General features: G+C 36.9%; 1 protein-coding gene across 10 annotated transcripts in view; it reads left to right on the forward strand.

Annotated features, from left to right (window-relative positions):
• The window catches only part of Prrc2c (proline rich coiled-coil 2C), a 73,035-nt gene that overhangs the window by 25,603 nt on the left and 29,702 nt on the right, over window positions 1–17,730 (forward strand). For all 10 annotated transcript variants that reach the window (XM_041662916.1, XM_041662907.1, XM_041662913.1 and 7 more), the window contains exons 6-16: window positions 968–1,188; window positions 4,033–4,115; window positions 4,589–4,722; window positions 4,823–4,910; window positions 5,865–6,009; window positions 7,060–7,113; window positions 9,289–9,865; window positions 10,513–10,682; window positions 11,070–11,328; window positions 12,246–12,453; window positions 13,667–15,907. In XM_041662916.1, the coding sequence (XP_041518850.1) occupies window positions 968–1,188; window positions 4,033–4,115; window positions 4,589–4,722; window positions 4,823–4,910; window positions 5,865–6,009; window positions 7,060–7,113; window positions 9,289–9,865; window positions 10,513–10,682; window positions 11,070–11,328; window positions 12,246–12,453; window positions 13,667–15,907 (4,180 nt within the window). The remainder of the gene's footprint in view (window positions 1–967; window positions 1,189–4,032; window positions 4,116–4,588; window positions 4,723–4,822; window positions 4,911–5,864; window positions 6,010–7,059; window positions 7,114–9,288; window positions 9,866–10,512; window positions 10,683–11,069; window positions 11,329–12,245; window positions 12,454–13,666; window positions 15,908–17,730) is intronic.

Genomic DNA, 17,730 nt, shown 5'->3' on the forward strand with positions numbered 1-17,730 from the left:
TCCCTAGTGCTGGGATTAAAGGCGTGCGCCACCACCGCCCGGCCTGCTTTTATTTTTTAACCCTCATAATGCAATCAATTAATTCATACTAGAAGTTGTGTTAGCGCCACTATTTCTACAGTTGGTTAAATTTTGACCCAGAAGTTACCTTGCCCATAAGGCGGTGTGTGTCAACAAACTGAACCCAACTGTTTTCTGAAGGATAGGAATCCAAAAGAAACCTAGTTAGAAGTTGGAATTGAGGATTCTCTCAGCCCCTTTTGCTGGTACTGCTCATGACATGTTTTTTCCCAAAATACATAAAAGGTTGGACTTTTTTCTATAATGGAGATTATTTCTTTCTTTCAATAATCTGTTCAATGTTTCCTTAAAACCACACTGTGGCTTTACTTGGTTAAGAATTTCAACAAGATAATTTCATTGGATCTGCTCACCTGGGCCCATGTAACTAGTAATGGTTGACTGACAGTAAATGGATGTGAGATCTCACCTCACCTTTACTTCCCTCTTGAAACATGACTATCTGACAATAGACCAAATATGAGCAGTGATTTTTAACCTCTACAGATTCACTGATAACGCTTCATAGAGGTTCTAATAGTTCTCCTCTGATGATTTGTCATGGCATGAAGCCATGACTCTAGACTGCCTAAATGCGTTAAGAGCTTTAAACTCACACATGGAGGTGTCTCCCCTCCATCTTTACTGTATTTACTTGATGACATTTTTGGGGAGAGAGGGGGGATGTTGAGACAGGTGTAGCTTTGGGGCCTGTCCTGGAATTATCTCTTAGAGACCAGCTGGTCTTGCTCACAGAGATCTGCCTGCCTCTGCCTTCCGAGTGCTGGGATTAAAGGCATGCACCACCACACCGGCTTTTGATGACATTTTCTTCAAATGTGCTTAGGTTGGTTGGTGTCACTGTTATATTACTAAATATTTTCTTGCTCTTTATTTTTTTGCTCAGACGTTGCTTGTTGGAGAGATGGTGGTAAGTCTGCTGGCACACCTTCCTCTGATCAGGATGAAAAGCAACTTGGCCAGGATGAAAGCACGGCCATAACATCAGAACAAAACGATATTCTCAAAGTGGTAGAAAAGAGGATAGCTTGTGGTCCTCCACAGGCCAAACTGAATGGACAACAGCCTCCCCTTGCTTCTCAATATAGAGCTATGATGCCTCCATATGTGAGTATTGCTAAACATGCTAGCACTTGAATATTCTACTCTGGGATGCAAGAAGAAAACTGGACTAAGGGAAAAAGAAAGTGTGGGTCCTTGGTCTCATTAACATCTAACTAAAAAATTAATTATAAGTATAAGGAAGCAAATCACATGTATCTGCAACACAGGTAGGTTTATCATTAATCACATATTTTTACAGTACATTACACTCAACATTGGATCCATGGGTCAATAAAGAAGCATATATTGCATATCCGGTATTTAGGAGGCAAAAACGGGTTTAGCACTATGAATTTGGAGACAGACTATTCTACATGAGTTCCATGACAGCCAGGCCTACATAGTTAAACGCTTAAAAACAGAGAAGCATATATATTAATTGTTATATCACAGCTTTTAATTGTCGAAATAATAATTTTAGTATAATAGTTTTTGTATCTGTGTGTACTTTGGATTATGGATTTAAAACTTTTTTTCCTGAAAAGAGGTTCATAGAATTTATTAAATCGCCCAAGCAGTAGTTTATAGCTAGGGGGAATAAAGTTAAAGACTGCTAAATTCTAATTAAGTTTTTAAATCTATAGTGTGGTCTTTTTTGACACTATATTTGTATGAAATGCAAGCAGATTTAAAAATTAGCCTTATCTCAGGCTACTGAGTGATGAGGTTATAGACACGCTCTGTTATGGCTTCCTTACTTAATTTTTACAGAAAAACAGTGATAAATGCCCATTCTCCATGATTTTAGATTATGAAAGCAATCATGGATGCTGTATTTAATTTGCAGGTTTTAGTTAGTTACTTTCAAAAGGAGACCACCTAATAAAGTATATAGTGTCATTAATACAGCTAAAATTAAAAAATGAATTCTTAGCACAGTAGTGGTGGCACATGCCTTACCTTTAAATCCCAGCACTTGGGAGGCAGAGGCAGGCAAATTTCTTGAGTTTGAGGCTAGCCTGGTCTACCGAGCTAGTTCTAGGACAGCTAGGTTTGTTACACAGAGAAACCTTTTCCAAAAAAAACAAAAAAAAGAATTTTTAATTAAATATTAGGTCATTGTTAGGGTCCAGGCAATAATTGATTGGGGGGCGGGATCAGTTCATATTTCTTGTTATGGATCGTGGTACCTGTGTCTGTCTCTTTTATTTTTTCTTTCATTGTTTTACGTTTGAATTGTAAGTTGTTTGTGCTCTGTTTCTTTTTCCTGTCATGTTTAAACCATTCTAGAAAAGCAGAGGGAAATGAATTTTCAAATATTTTTTTAAGGGTTACAGTTCATTATGCATGGGGCCCTGATCTTTACTCTTTGAGGCTGAAAGATGACATCCTAAGAAGTATAAGAGTATGATTTTTAAAAAAAAATCTTTATAAATTGACCTGATCTTAAAAAATGATTACACTCTTGCCTCTTCATTTTTAAATTTTGCTTATAGTTTTTTGAGCTTCCAGGTTTGAATGTTGGAATGTAAAAGCAAAGGAAAGAGAGAAGGCTTCACTACCAGTTGCCTCTGATTCTGGTTGAAATAATGTTCTACTTGTTATGAAAAGCAAACGTCTTTATTGAGAATTTAGGGGTTGCTTCTGCAATTAATGTATGAGAGACTCTAAATTTTAAGAAATAAGCTAGAAAAGATTAATCATGTCTGGATAATCAAACTTAAGATGATTTGCCTTACATGCTGCAGCCAAAACTCCTGTTTTCTCAAAAGTTCATAGTTGAGGGGCTGGAGAGATGGCTCAGAGGTTAAGAGCATTGCTTGCTCTTCCGAAGGTCCTGAGTTCAATTCCCAGCACCCACATGGTGGCTCACAAGCATCTGTAATTTGATCAGGTTCCCTCTTCTGGCCTGCAGACAGAACACTGTATACATAATAAATAAATAAAATTTAAAAAAAAAAGTTCATAGTTGAATCTGGTGTTTAATTTGACCTTATTTCAACCCTATTTAGTAGGAACACTTTCTTTGAAAGCATAGTCATACATACACAGCCCTTTTCAAGTATAATTTCCTTATGTAAAAAGATTTTTGTTTTTGTAGTAAGATTTTTTTTTAACAGAAGCTAGTCTGATTCGGGATACATGTAGAGTATTTAAGATACACAATTGATATTATTTATATGATTTGGCTGTGTGTCTGTAAATGAATAAGACTTTTTGAGACTGTCCCTTAGTTGTCAGTGTTTTCATAACCTACCCCCAATCCTCCCCCCCTTTTAAAGCTTTCCTTTTCAAAGCTGAGATCCCACAAAAATCAACTTGACTTTTTTTCGGGTTTTAATTTATTATGTAATCTGTGTAGTAACTTCGCTGAGAACCTGTTTTCTATGCCATGCTTAATGTCTTTCAGGGTGCTCCTTTACCCATCTCTTTCCCTAATTTCCCTTTCTGTAATCTGAAGTGAGTTCTTCTTTTTCAGTGTATCTTTCCAGATTCAAAATTTCATTACACAAAATTCCTACTTGAATAAGACTTTCTAGGGTTCATGTATTATGAATTTGTGACTTACTTTTTTTGTTAATGCATAAACTATAATTAAATTAATGAGATAGATTCTTCACATGCCCTAGTTAATACTTTTATGTTACAATTTTTGGGGGATGGGATGTGAGGGGCATGTCTTTAAGCAGGCAGATCTGTGAGTTTACAACCAGCTGTTTTAATAGCCTTTAAAACAAAAGAGTTTCTGATAACATTGTTCCTTTAAATGGTTTGTTGCTAAAGTGGTTTGTGAGTGAGGATGAGTGGTGTCTTTATTAGCAAAGTTGATTATTCACATCATGTGCTTTAATCATTCATACTGAATTTGTATATCATTACTTACTAAATTTCTTGTTTTCTTCGCAGATGTTTCAGCAGTACCCAAGGATGGCATATCCTCCTCTACATAGTCCCATGAGGTTTCCACCTTCTTTATCTGAAACAAACAAGTAAGAATATTAACGCCTGCAAGAGATATGTGCCTATTAAAGTTTTTTTTAACGTTGGGTGTCCCTTTTTCTGTTCTCACAAGGACAATTGCTCTTAAATAATAAGCTGCCTCTTTTAAGATAAAACTAAAATACTTCAGTAATTGAGAAATCTAATTGACAGAAAATTCTGAATGCAGATAAACATGATTCTAAAACCAGTGATAATTATTTCTCCCCTTTTCTTGTCATGTTTGTCACCCCATTCTCCACTTAATATGAGATTTTTAGTATCCTCTTAAATAATGCATTTTAAATGAGTTTTCTGCTATTCCAGCTACTAATTATATAATGTTTTCTTGAGTCATGTCTGTATATCTTCCTATAGAAAACACTAATGTTGAATTGAAATGAATTAAATTCCAGTGCTTTAATACTCTATATTCAATATAATTAAAACATGCATTTTTTTTTCTCCGCAATCCCATCATTAGAGGCCTTCGAGGAAGAGGTCCTCCTCCTTCGTGGGCTTCTGAGCCTGAACGCCCGTCCATCCTTAGTGCCTCTGAACTGAAGGAGCTTGATAAATTTGATAACCTTGATGCTGAAGCTGATGAAGGATGGGCAGGTAAGAAACAAAATTCATTGGGCATTTTAAGCTGATTCGTGTTTAGATTAACATAATTGGTGTCTTTTAAGGCCCATCTACATTTTCATTCGTTTAACAGGTGCTCAGATGGAAGTAGATTATACAGAACAGCTGAATTTCAGTGATGACGACGAACAAGGAAGTAGTAGTCCTAAAGAGAACAGCAGGTAACTCATGACATTTTTGCTATTAACAGTGTGGTTTTTGCTGACAGAACATGAGCTGTTTCTGCAGGGAAGTTTTATTCATAGACATTTGGGTTTGTATATAAAATTTCTTCATTTTTCTCTCAGAGAATTACTGAGTTTAAGCCTATTATTGAGTTTAAAATTAATTAATACCGTACAACTAATCAAGGAATTAAGGTTTGGTACTGTTCGGACACTCATTGTCTAACTGCAGATGAGTATCTGGCACCATTTTACAGGCATAACCACAAAAAAGTTCCTTAGACTACTTAGTTGCTTTGGATTCTTGATTTTTTTTTTAAGTGCTTTGGAAAATTGGGGCCTTTTATTTTATCGCTTTGATTTATTACTCTTGCAGGGGCATCCAAATAAAGAATATATGGGTTAATGTATATTAAAGAGTTAGGCTTTTACATGTCCAGTTGGTAATTTTCCCAGCCATGGCATTGTAGTATGTTCTAGTTTCATTATTGATCATCTGTGAGATACCTGTGGTGTGGTGTGTTTTTTTTAATAGAATAATTTATTTTCCTTACTGAACCAGAATAAATTAGAATATAGTCAGTAATAGTTCTAATATCACTTATTTACATTCAGAGGATTTTTTTTGAGAGGACAGAAAAAGAAAAAAATGGTATGTTAGATTCATTTGTATCACAGATGAGTATCCAGTTGAAGCAGCTGCCGTAGTGCTATGTTAGTTATACTTTGATAATTAGTGAATTTGCTAGTCTCAAACCACTACAGAAACATAGTGTGTATTACTGAATGAATTAACATTACTGTGTCACAAACCTATCATTGCCTTACACGTTTTCTTCCCCTGAAATCATGAAAAACATTTTTTCTTTTTTACACAGAGAAAAGTCATTTGCTTGTGGTGTAATTCTTCTACTTTGCTTTTTTGATTTCTTCTCCATTTTGTTTTTTAAGTGAGGATCAAAGTTCAAAAACACCTGAAAGCACAGAAAACCGAAAAGAAGTAGATGAAGCTGCTGGCACAAAATCATCTTCTCAGATACCTGCTCAGCCTCCAGTAGCAAAAAGTCCTTATGGGAAGGGACCTCCATTTAATCAGGTTTGTTGGAGCCGTGCAAATTCTTGTCATTACCAGTACTTTGGCTGAATTAATCTTAGGGTCAAAATTGGAGGTGCTTGGGAAAGGGAGGGGTTATGTGGTTTGCAGGCAGGAGTGGGGTAGTAATGGTAGTTTTGTGTTATTGTTTATTTGATGCTGAACTGTCAGGCATATGTCACAGTACTTGACTGGGACTCTGTGTTTCTTTGTTTTTCATTAAACCTGAATCTTTTCTGCTTTCTGTTTTTATTGCCTGTTAATTGGAATTATTGATATGGTAGCTAAAATTATTAAACCAAAGTTTAGGCTTCACTTTTGTCTTCTTTATCAAGACAAGTCAGAGTAGAGGGATTATTTTCTCAAAATAAAATGAGATGCTTTACTGTTTACTGGATATTTTATAAATCATGGTACTTAAGTGTGAGAGTATACATTGTCTTTGTAGGGAAATCATATATAGAAAACGGAGGTGCAAGCCTTTAATCCCAGCACTCAGGAAGCAGAAGCAGGTGGATCTCTTGAGTTCAAGGACAGCCAGGGCTACATAGTGAGACCCTGACTTGGGGATGAGGGAAAGAAAGAAAATAGAGTTTTTTCTATTTTCTTTACAACACCCAAGTTATTCTGAAAACAGATTGTAAAAGAAGAGAACTATGGAGAAAGGGTATGTTTTGATCTTATCTATGAGTAGAAATGGTGTAGCAATGACTATACTGCAAACTGAAAGGGGGTTTATTCAAGAAATTTATTGTAATTCTTAATTAGGAATCATTGTGTAGGCAGCATATGTTTGAATTTGTACAAAACAGATGGAAGAACATACCCGTCACTAAACTAAAAGGAGCAAGCAGGCAATCATTTACATAGACTGTCCTGAACTGGCAGCCTGGAGAGTGATTCTGTAGAAAGTCATTTTACAGTGACTCTTAATAAAATGAAGACAGGGCTGATTGGTTGGCTATGAACAGTCTTGTGTTCTCATTAAGAAAAGTAGTACAGTGCAACATAAGTATTTTGGCTAATTTTTTAATCTTTTGTTCTTCATTACAGGAACGTGGACCTTCCTCACACTTGCCACCCCCTCCCAAGTTGCTTGCACAACAGGTAGATTTTTAGATAAGTGTTGGAGAGTTGTATGCTGTGTCTGGTTTGTTTATGCTTTTCTTTTGATAATAATAACTTTTATAAAAAATATTGTATATTGTTCGCTGTGACTTTGACGTGTTTTTATTCTAGTTCTTTTCAGCATTCTTATCTAACAACCACAATGGGATGAGAGGCACCCAGCTGATAGCTTTCAGTTTCATACTGGTAGTCTGTCTTCCTGCTGTCCTTGCTTCTAAGGATAGCCATTTACTTCTTCCCTGGTCAGTCCTGTCGCTTACTACAGTGTTATTTTTGCCATTTAAGAAAATCAAGCTGTCTTTATACCACCTTACTCTTCATCCTCTTGCATCATCTACTCAGTTTCTTTGTTCTCCATCACAGCAGAATTCCTTTAATGAGTTCTTAAACTTAGCTGCATGAATCATTAGTTACCTCCACTCCCGTGAATACATGTGCATTCACACATGTACACGCTTATTCCATTTTCTAATAGATTAAATTTCCAAATACTAATATAATAAATAACATACTAAATTATGTTAAGAAAAAGCACTTTATAACAATAATGCAAATAGCTCATCAAAATAATTTTAGCTTCACAAAGGAAGATACTGTGAGTATGGTCTGTGACTGAAGTGCTTGCTATATGTACCTGAGGATATGAATTCAAATGGCCAGAATACACACACACACATACACAGGGGAATTTATTCATGTATGTGATGCGCCCAGTGATGAACAACAGTGACATCTATTTTAAATAAGGTACAGGCCAAAGAACCTGTGTTGTTCTTTGACCTCTGTACACATTCTTTGCTCATAAGTAACGAGCACATTCATGTATATCATATATACACACATTCACAAAGAATATGTGAATGGCCAGTAAGCACATGGAAATGGTTTTGTATCTTTTAATAACTATGGTATACAAATTTAAACAACAGTGATATTTTTCCTATGCATCCATCATTGTCATATAGTAATAAGGATGTAGGATAGCTTGTACACATGGTACAGTGCTCTGAAATCTGTAAACCTTTGTGAATAGTGCAGGAGGGCAGCTTGGCAGCTTCTTGTTAAGGAAACGTGACTTGAGAGTGTCACTGTTAGTTTTTTATTAAAGAGAAATGAATGAAAATATACACATTTGTGTGTTTTTAACTCTTGTATTTACTTAGACTAAGAGCAAACTAGGATAAACATGTGTCATAGTTTCCTGTACTAGTAGTAGAATACTAAACGGCAGTAAAGTGGTATAAGCCACCATAAAATAACCTCCAAACCGTTACAGTGCACTGAAGAAAACAGCACCAAAGACACAACTTTCTCTGCTTCAGTGAAATTCTAGAACAGGGAAAACTGTTATGGTTAAGGTATTTTTGAAAGTCATGGGTGATAGCAGAAGTGTGAGAAAATAAGTTTCCTGTGTCTATCATATCCTTTTGTAAAATTATTTCTACTTTTTTAGCTTGTCTCTGATCTGTAGATGAAGCCATGAAAAGAGATTTATAATTTATATAAGTATACTGGTAAACTTTCATTTTTATATGTTGAGAATCTTGAGTTTTATTGTTTCTTTATATTTTTAGCCCTTCATGTGCTTTTCCTCATTCTATCTTTGCAGGTTTCCAGCTATGTTATTAAGCTTTTAGTCATCATTTGAAAGCATCCATGAAAATCCTATCACTCACATGCTCCTCTAACTCTCTATTGTCTTCTGGAATCAGTTATCTCTCTTCCCAGACTGAGTTTTGAGAATTTACTTAGGGCGATTTCTTTGATAGCCATCCCTTCCATCTTGTTTCTTGTCCTGTAGTTCATCTTGCTGACCCTATTTTTTTTTATTTTAATGTATATGCTTTGGCAGGAGAATTAATTTCCTTTTTCTCTTTCAATGGACCCTTCCCACCTCTCCATATTTATGGCAACTAACATTGGTCAAAAAAGTTATCAGGATAAATGAGATGGCTCGGTGGATAAAGGTGCTTGCTGCCAAGCTTGATAACCTGAGTACTCTGGGGAATCCCTTTAATAGAATAATAAGAGAACTGATTCCCACAGGTTGTTCTCTGACCGCCAAATGTACATATATGCACGCACAAATAGATATTTAAAAAAGTTAGTCCAAAAATTGAATTCTCGTCTTTGTTTGGAATTTTGGTCTTTCAGCATCCCCCACCTCCAGATCGACAGTTACCTGGAAGACAAGGCCCTTTTCCTTCAAAGCCTCAAGTACCTGATAATGATGAAATCTGGAAGCAAAGACGGAAACAACAATCTGAAATATCTGCGGCAGTGGAGCGTGCTCGTAAACGGCGTGAGGAGGAAGAGAGAAGAATGGAGGAACAGAGGAAGGCAGCGTGTGCAGAGAAATTGAAACAGCTAGACGAGAAGCTGGGTATCATAGAAAAACAACCATCTCCAGAGGAACTCAGAGAAAGGGAGAGAGAGAAGGAGAGAGAAAGAGAGAAAGAACTTGAAAAAGAAAAAGAACAGGAACGCGAGAAGGAAAGGGAACGAGCGCTCGAGAAAGAGCAGGAAAAACAGAAAGAAATGGAGAAGGAAAGGGAACGAGAGAAAGAGTTAGAACAACAGAGAGAAAAGGAACAAGAACTGCAAAGGATGAGAGAACAGGAGAAAGAGGGTGAGTTGAAGGAAAAGGAGAAAGAAGAAAAAGTCGAACCCCAAGAGCCCATTTTAGAGCCTGTGACAGAAAAACAAGAAAGTGAAAACAGCTGTAATAAAGGTATGATATTCGGCCCACATTTTATAAATAATTCGTCTGTTCTACTTTATTTGTTAGTGGTGGAGATTAGAAGCAGGTTTTTTCATATACTTGTGACATGGCATTCTCTAGAATATATGGAACTGGTTTTCCTTTGGGGAAAAAACATTTATATCTGACATGAATACTAGTCACCCCCTTGTGAGTTTGTTTTTAGCATAGCTAGTGAGTGATCTACACCGAGTTCTTCATATTTGTTCAGATGCACTAGTTTTGGTCATTACACTTTCCATTAGTCCAGTATTTGGGGCGAGGTACATCGGTTTTTGTTTAGATAGGGTAGCCGGCCTGAAAATTGCTGTGTAGACCAGGCTGGCCTCAAACTCAGAAATCTGCCTCTATCTCCTGAGGACTGGGATTAAAGGTGTATACTACCTCACTTGACTCTATCTGCTTTCTTAATACATATAGGTCACTTGGTTTTCATGTGGCTTATAACATGTAGATGTTTAGTATCACATTAATATTTATTGAAATAAATGGGAAGTATTTGGACCTGAGTATTTACTATGAATATATTTGTGTATTGAAAGATTTGAATCTATGATCTCTGCAAAGTCCATAGAATCTGTTTTGATAGGATTATCTTGTACTATTTCTTTGAGCAGAAGAGGAACCAGTTTTCACTAGACAGGACAGCAACCGCAGTGAAAAGGAGACCACACAAGTGGCACAGGAAGTAGAACCTGAATCAGGGTCTCAGCCCCGACCTGCTGTATTATCTGGCTATTTCAAACAGTTTCAGAAGTCATTGCCACCACGATTTCAGCGACAGCAGGTAATAGTAAAATCAGAAATACTTCACCACTTACGTGTGATTGAAAATACTATTGTTCAGTTTTCTGATAATTAAATAAAACAGAAACATTAAGCATAGAAACTTCCCTTTTTTTTTAGTACACTTGCTGAGAATTGGTTTTACTTTGACTTTCTTTTTAATGCCATTTTATCTTAAGTTTTATTTATATATACCTCTTCCACTTCTAGGAAATGAAGAGTTGCTCATGTCCATTATAAGAAAGTACATTTTTTTAATCTTTTGCCAGCTCTGTGCTAATTGTCTTTGTCTTTAAATATCACAAAACACCATTGTTTTCAAATACAAATGATTGTATTAATTGATCATAAGTAGAAACCTTTAACATGTGTGATTTTTCTTGTCCAGGAACAGATGAAACAACAACAGTGGCAGCAGCAACAGCAGCAGCAGCAGCAAGGTGTACTTCCACAAACTGTTCCTTCACAACCATCTAATGGTTCAGTCCCTCCTCCACCACACAGGCCTCTTTATCAGCCAATGCAGCCCCACCCTCAGCATTTGGCTTCTATGGGTTTTGATCCAAGGTGGCTCATGATGCAGTCCTATATGGATCCTCGAATGATATCAGGAAGGCCTGCTATGGATATTCCACCTATTCATCCTGGTATGTTGATAGTGGTTTGTCTTAGGTTTTTATTCGTATTGTTTTGATTTTTTTGTTTTGGCTTTTATCCTTTCACACTCTTTTTGTCTGTCATAATTCCCTCAGTATTAGAAACCTATTAGGACCTAGAACCTCTAGGTCTTTATCATAATGTTATAGCTTTTAGTGTAGGCATTGGTGCCAGCTGTCTGACAAGAACAAAGTGCTAGCTCTTCTTTCCATTTTATAGATGTATTTTAAATTTTTGAGATGGAAATTATTCTTGCTAAAATCTTACTAATATTCTCACTCGGCCAAATATTTCAGCATTTGAATTTTATCTCTGCATATGTATCCCTTTCTTTGAGTTCCTTCATTTACCATTTTTAACACTCGAATTTCATCGTAGATTAGCCAAAAGTAAGTTAGTTAGCCCTTTTAAAAATAAATCTATTATCAGAATGATACTGTGGACAGTTAGGAGTGATTAAAAAGCTAATCTCAAATTATTTCTCATTCAAAGCATGGTGGCAGATGCCCTTAATCTCAGGACCCTAAAGGCTTGGGCCACAGAATAGTGCACTCAGGGCTATCTTGAAGGTTTCGTTTGTGTGTTTATATTTAAATCTCACCTTGATACTAAATATACAGTATTTGACTGCTGGGTTACATATTTTAATAGGATATTAAGCAAATAGGATGAGTAAAATTTTCTGTGGGAAATAATTTTCTCCCAAAAGTTGCCTTATTGGTATGATTCTTTTAGCTGTTTTTAACATACATAATTTTTTGCTTTAAAGAAAAGTGGGCCCATTGTGTTTCCCCCCTGGGTTTTGTTTTTACTAAACAGTTTTAAACAGCAATCAGTCTGTATGTTTTTATCATGGTTTTGTTTCCCATACTCTGTAATTCTTTTGTGTGTGTGAACTTTTTTACAGGAATGATTCCTCCTAAGCCATTAATCAGAAGAGAACAGATGGAAGGGTCACCAAATAGTTCTGAGACATTTGAACATATAGCGCGGTCTGCAAGAGATCACGGAATTTCCCTTTCTGAGCCTCGAATGATGTGGGGGTCAGATCCATATCATGGCGAGCCTCAGCAGGCAGCTACTCCCAAGTCAGCTGAAGAACCTGGAGATGCTAGGTAATGAATTATTTAAATGACTAGAGAATTATTAGAATATTGTACTTAAGAAAAAAACTTTATAGTCTCTCTGAAGATCAGTCTAGGGGCCAACAATATTACTCAGGGACAAAGGTGCTTGCCATTAGGCTTCAGGGTCAGTCTTTGATGCTTGGAACGTATATGGTGGAAGTAGAGAACCAATTGGTAAAAAATTGTCTTTTGATTTATACAGCTGTACCACGACACAAGGTCTTCCCATCTTCTGTCACACATACATGCTAAAAAAATTTTTTTAAAGATGATCTGATGTCCCATTAATGTGCTTCATTTTTTTCTTTGGACATACTTTTACTTTTTGTTGGGCTGAATTAAATGCTTAGACTTAGTAGAGATGTTTTAAAACAACTCTTTACATACATCATATATAAAGAAGTTTACCTTCTTATACAGTCTACCCAGTGGGATGATAAAATTCCTATAATGATGAAAAATGAGACATTTTCAGTCGTTAGAGAAAATATGTTAGACTACAAGGTAAAGATAAATAGTAGTTTATAGTGGGGCAGTTGGTGGTAACGCTAATAATCTACAGCCAGAGAGTTGGGTTTTCTTTTATGGGATATAGTTTAATGATTATGTTGTATAGTTATTCATAATTAACTGGAATAGGCTTACTGACATTTATTTGTTAGGAAATTGTCTTGGTGCATCAGAAATTCATATCTACATGGTCTAAACATTTTTTATTTAGTTGAGATTGTAACACCCATTAGATAACTGTACAAGGCAGTATTACTGCCTGCATTTACATCATTTTATAGTAGAGCTATAGAGCTTCATATTGCATGACTGAAATAACCCCATCATCTCTACATTTCAGATTATTTTGAATCCTCTACTAAACCTCATTCTGTATTCTACTTGAATGAGTTTGATGACTTTACACACACCTCATTTGTCCCTGAGTAATACTGTCTGTATATCCTGTTTTCGTCATTCACTCATTATATAGACCTGCTCTGTTCTTCTCTTTGCTAAGCATTCTGTTTGTGAACAACTGTGTTCTTTGTGGTTAGGGTTCTTTGTTTTATATTTCTTTTTTATAATTTAAAATTGGGGGATTGTGGGAATAATGTTGTGGGGGGTGGGGTATGTGTATATGTATATATATACACACATACATGTGGGAAAGATTGTTTTGTTGGTTATATCTGAATTCTCATCATCACAGGCCTGAAACTGCTTTGGACCATGAGCAAATTACTGCTGCTTATTCTGTGGAACATAGTCATCTGGAGACTCATGCAAAAGCAGATGTTGTTAGAGACTCAGCTGAAACAGAAGGACAAAAGTTTTTAAGCAGATCAGTAGAAGATGTAAGACCTCACCATGCTGATACAAATGATCAGTCTGCTTGTTTTGAAGTAGTTGATCAAAAGAGCTTACCTAATCCTCCAGAAGAAAGGATCTCGGCACTAGAACCTGCCCGCAAAAGAAGTGTTTCCCATGGGTCTAACCATGCTCAAAAGGCAGAGGAGCAAAGAAATGAGCCCTCTGTCAGCATTCCTAAGGCTACCAGCAGATGTATTGATTCTAAAGAAACTGTGGAAAAGCCAGAGGAGAAATCAAGAAAAGATGGTTTTCTGAGATCTTCTGAAGGACCAAAACCAGAGAAAATATACAAATCTAAATCAGAAACTCGTTGGGGTCCAAGACCAAGCTCCAGCAGAAGAGAAGAAGGTAATGATAGGCCTGTGAGAAGGTCGGGTCCCATTAAAAAACCTGTGCTTAGAGATATGAAAGAGGAGCGGGAGCAGAGGAAGGAGAAAGAAGGTGAAAAGGTTGAAAAGATCACTGAAAAAGTTGTTAAAACAGAAAAAACAGAAAAGAAAGATCTTCCTCTGCCCCCACCACCTCCAGCACCAACTCAGACACAGTCACTGGTTCAACCACCAGTTCAGCCAGAACCAGAGAAACTATCATCAACAGAAACTTCAGTTTTGGCTCAGAAGCCAACTCCAGATAATGAGAAGCCTTTGGAACCTGTGGCTAGTGTCCAGGTAGAGCCCGCAGTCAAAACTGGAAACCAACAAAATGTTGGGCTGCCAACAGTCAAAGAAGAAAAGCAGCCTGAGAAAGTCATGATCAAAGACCTTGGGGCAGAACGACCTCGACCAGATTCTAGACCAACTGTTAAAAAAGAATCCCCTTTACCTTCTAGGACCTACTGGAAAGACGCTAGAGATAGAGAATGGTTTCCAGACCAAGGATATAGAGGCAGAGGCAGAGGAGAATATTACTCCAGAGGTCGAAGTTACAGAGGCTCTTATGGGGGTCGTGGCAGAGGAGGTAGAGGGCATACTCGTGATTATCCTCAGTATAGAGACAGTAAGCCTAGAGTGGAACATGGGCCTTCGGGACCTCTCAGACAACGAGAAGAAAGTGAAACACGAAGTGAGAGTTCCGATTTTGAGGTTGTTCCCAAAAGAAGGCGACAGAGAGGTTCAGAGACTGACACAGACAGTGAAGTTCATGAAAGTGCAAGTGACAAGGATAGTTTAAGCAAAGGCAAATTTCCCAAAAGAGAGGAACGGCCTGAAAACAAAAAACCTATTAAACCCCAATCTTTTAAGCCTGAAAATCATGTCCGAATAGATAATAGGCCATTAGAAAAGCCTTATATAAGAGATGAAGATAAATCTAAACCGGGTTTCCTCCCTAAAGGGGAGCCTACAAGGCGAGGTAGAGGAGGAACATTCAGACGAGGTGGAAGGGATCCTGGAGGCCGACCATCACGTCCTGCCACGTTAAGAAGACCTGCTTATCGAGACAATCAATGGAATCCAAGGCAAACAGAACCTCCTAAACCTGAAGATGGAGAGCCACCAAGAAGACACGAGCAGTTTGTGCCTATACCTGCAGATAGACGGCCTCCAAAATTTGAGCGAAAATTTGACCCAGCTAGAGAGAGGCCGCGAAGGCAGCGTCCTACCCGACCACCAAGGCAAGATAAGCCGCCTCGATTTAGACGGCTAAGAGAGAGAGAGGCTGCTTCAAAAACAAGTGAGGTGTTGGTACCCGCAAATGGCACAGTTAATAATGTCGTTCAAGAACCAGTAAATCCCCCTGGGGACATTTCTGGAAATAAGACACCAGATTTGTCTAATCAAAACTCTTCAGATCAGGCAAATGAAGAATGGGAAACGGCTTCTGAAAGTAGTGATTTTAATGAGAGGCGTGAGAGGGATGAAAAAAAAAATGCTGATGTGAGTTCACAAGCAGTTGTAAAAGCTGGAGAGAATGTTTTGCCTCCCAAAAGGGAAATAGCAAAGAGAAGTTTTTCTAGTCAGAGGCCTGGAGTTGATAGACAGAATCGCCGTGGCAACAATGGCCCACCCAAATCAGGAAGGAATTTCTCAGGTCCTAGGAATGAAAGAAGAAATGGCCCACCATCAAAAAGTGGAAAGAGAGGGTGAGTACTGTGTTTTAGATATAAAACTTGTACCTTTATGAAGGTAAAAAATAGGAAATGTTGGAAGTTGCACAAGTGCTATTCTCTATGCTTGAGAGAGTTAAGATTTACTGTGTGTGAGTAATCTTTACGTGCTAAGTCACATCTAATAAAAGGGAAATGCTTGTACAGCCAGAAAAGAACATATAGTTTCTTCATTTGTGTGGTGCTCTTGATACTAATGAGTAGCTCTCTTCTTTTCATTTCTCAAGGTGTGTTTTAAGACTTGAATATGTTACAGACATATATCCTGGCACTCTGTGCTGTTTGCTCAAAAGTCCTTACTGAGTTGTCACATTAATTATATTCCCTTCTGAATAATTCAACCAGAGAGACCGAGAAAGCAAATCTCTGCCTATCCACCAGTGCTTAGGTGGCCAACATGGGTCCCATGGCATTTGGATATTTGTTTATTTTTAAAGAATTTTCAGGATCACAACTAAAGAATTTCAGGGGGATCACAATTTCAAAGTCATCCTTGACTAGACAGTCCAAAGACAACCGGGAGATAAGAGACTGTTTTCAAAAAAAAAAAAAAAGCCTATTAAAGTATGCTAAGGTTGCCCTTTTAAATATGAAAATGTTGATTATAATGTTAATATTGGTTTCAGTATTAAGAAGCCGAATGATATAATGTGAAGAAAAACCAGAGTGTGAGATATTGTAGCATGTAGTACACAATAATCATTCCTTAGGCAAAATTCCCAGTTATTTGTGGTGGTGGAGAAATCAGTGGTTCAGAGCTCTGACTACTCTTGCAGAGAACCTGAGTTTTATTTGCAGCACCTATATGGTAGCTGACAACCCCCTATAACTCAAGCTGGATGACCCTCTTCTGGCCTCCTTGAGCAATTCACACGTGTACAGAAAAAATGCAGGCAAAACACCTGTACACATAAGAATAATTTCAAAACCATTGATTAGGAATTCAGTACATTATTGCACTGATCTCAGTTGCTTAGTTGCATGTACTTAGTATTTCTAATTAAAATTCCAGAGTAATGGACCAAGTATGTTTTCTGAGTACCTGCTCAGCTCAGTATAAATTTCACTTTAAATGTTCAAAATACCAGGATAACAATAACAAAAGCCAAAATAATTCTTTGACTAGAATGAATTACTAGAATTTCAAGTAATAATACTTATAATTTTGATCTGATTTTTGAGCTGTGGATAGTTTTAAACTTTCAGAAATATCAGTGGATCATTGTAGTTGCAACAGGGTTTGGAAGGGCCCATTTTGAAGAAATAACTTTTTAAGTGTTGAAAGTCATGTCAGGCATTTAGTAATCATTTATCTTGAGCAGTTGTATAGATTGATATGAAGATTAATCCATAAGTTTTTTTTTAATGTTATGTTTTTTCTTGGAATTTCTTAAAAATAAACAGAATTTTTCTGTTAGGGAGCAAAAACTAGGAATGTATTTGGCTTGTGAAGTGAGTTTTTAAGTTAAAGATGTTTTTACTATATATCAGTATCTCAACTTGAAGATATACATAATATATATACCAAATACTATAGACATTTAGAATCCTATTTTAATATGCTGCCCATTTTAGGAGTGGATCTAATTGTGATATGATGACAGATTTTTTTTTTCCTAGATCCATGTTGTAGCTCATTTATAAAATGTTGGCAAATAAACACAATAACTTCCTGGAGCTAATTAGAATTCTAGAATTATTGGGGGAGAAATTCAAAGAGCTGGCCTGCTGTATTGGGGTCCTCAGTTTTAGTGAAGTTATACCTTCAGAGACTGCTGAGACTGACTGGGTCTTCTCAG

Source organism: Microtus oregoni, unplaced genomic scaffold (assembly GCF_018167655.1).
Source record: "Microtus oregoni isolate MIOR12 unplaced genomic scaffold, Mior012 000013F_ref0000133, whole genome shotgun sequence".
NCBI classification, from domain to species: domain Eukaryota; kingdom Metazoa; phylum Chordata; class Mammalia; order Rodentia; family Cricetidae; genus Microtus; species Microtus oregoni.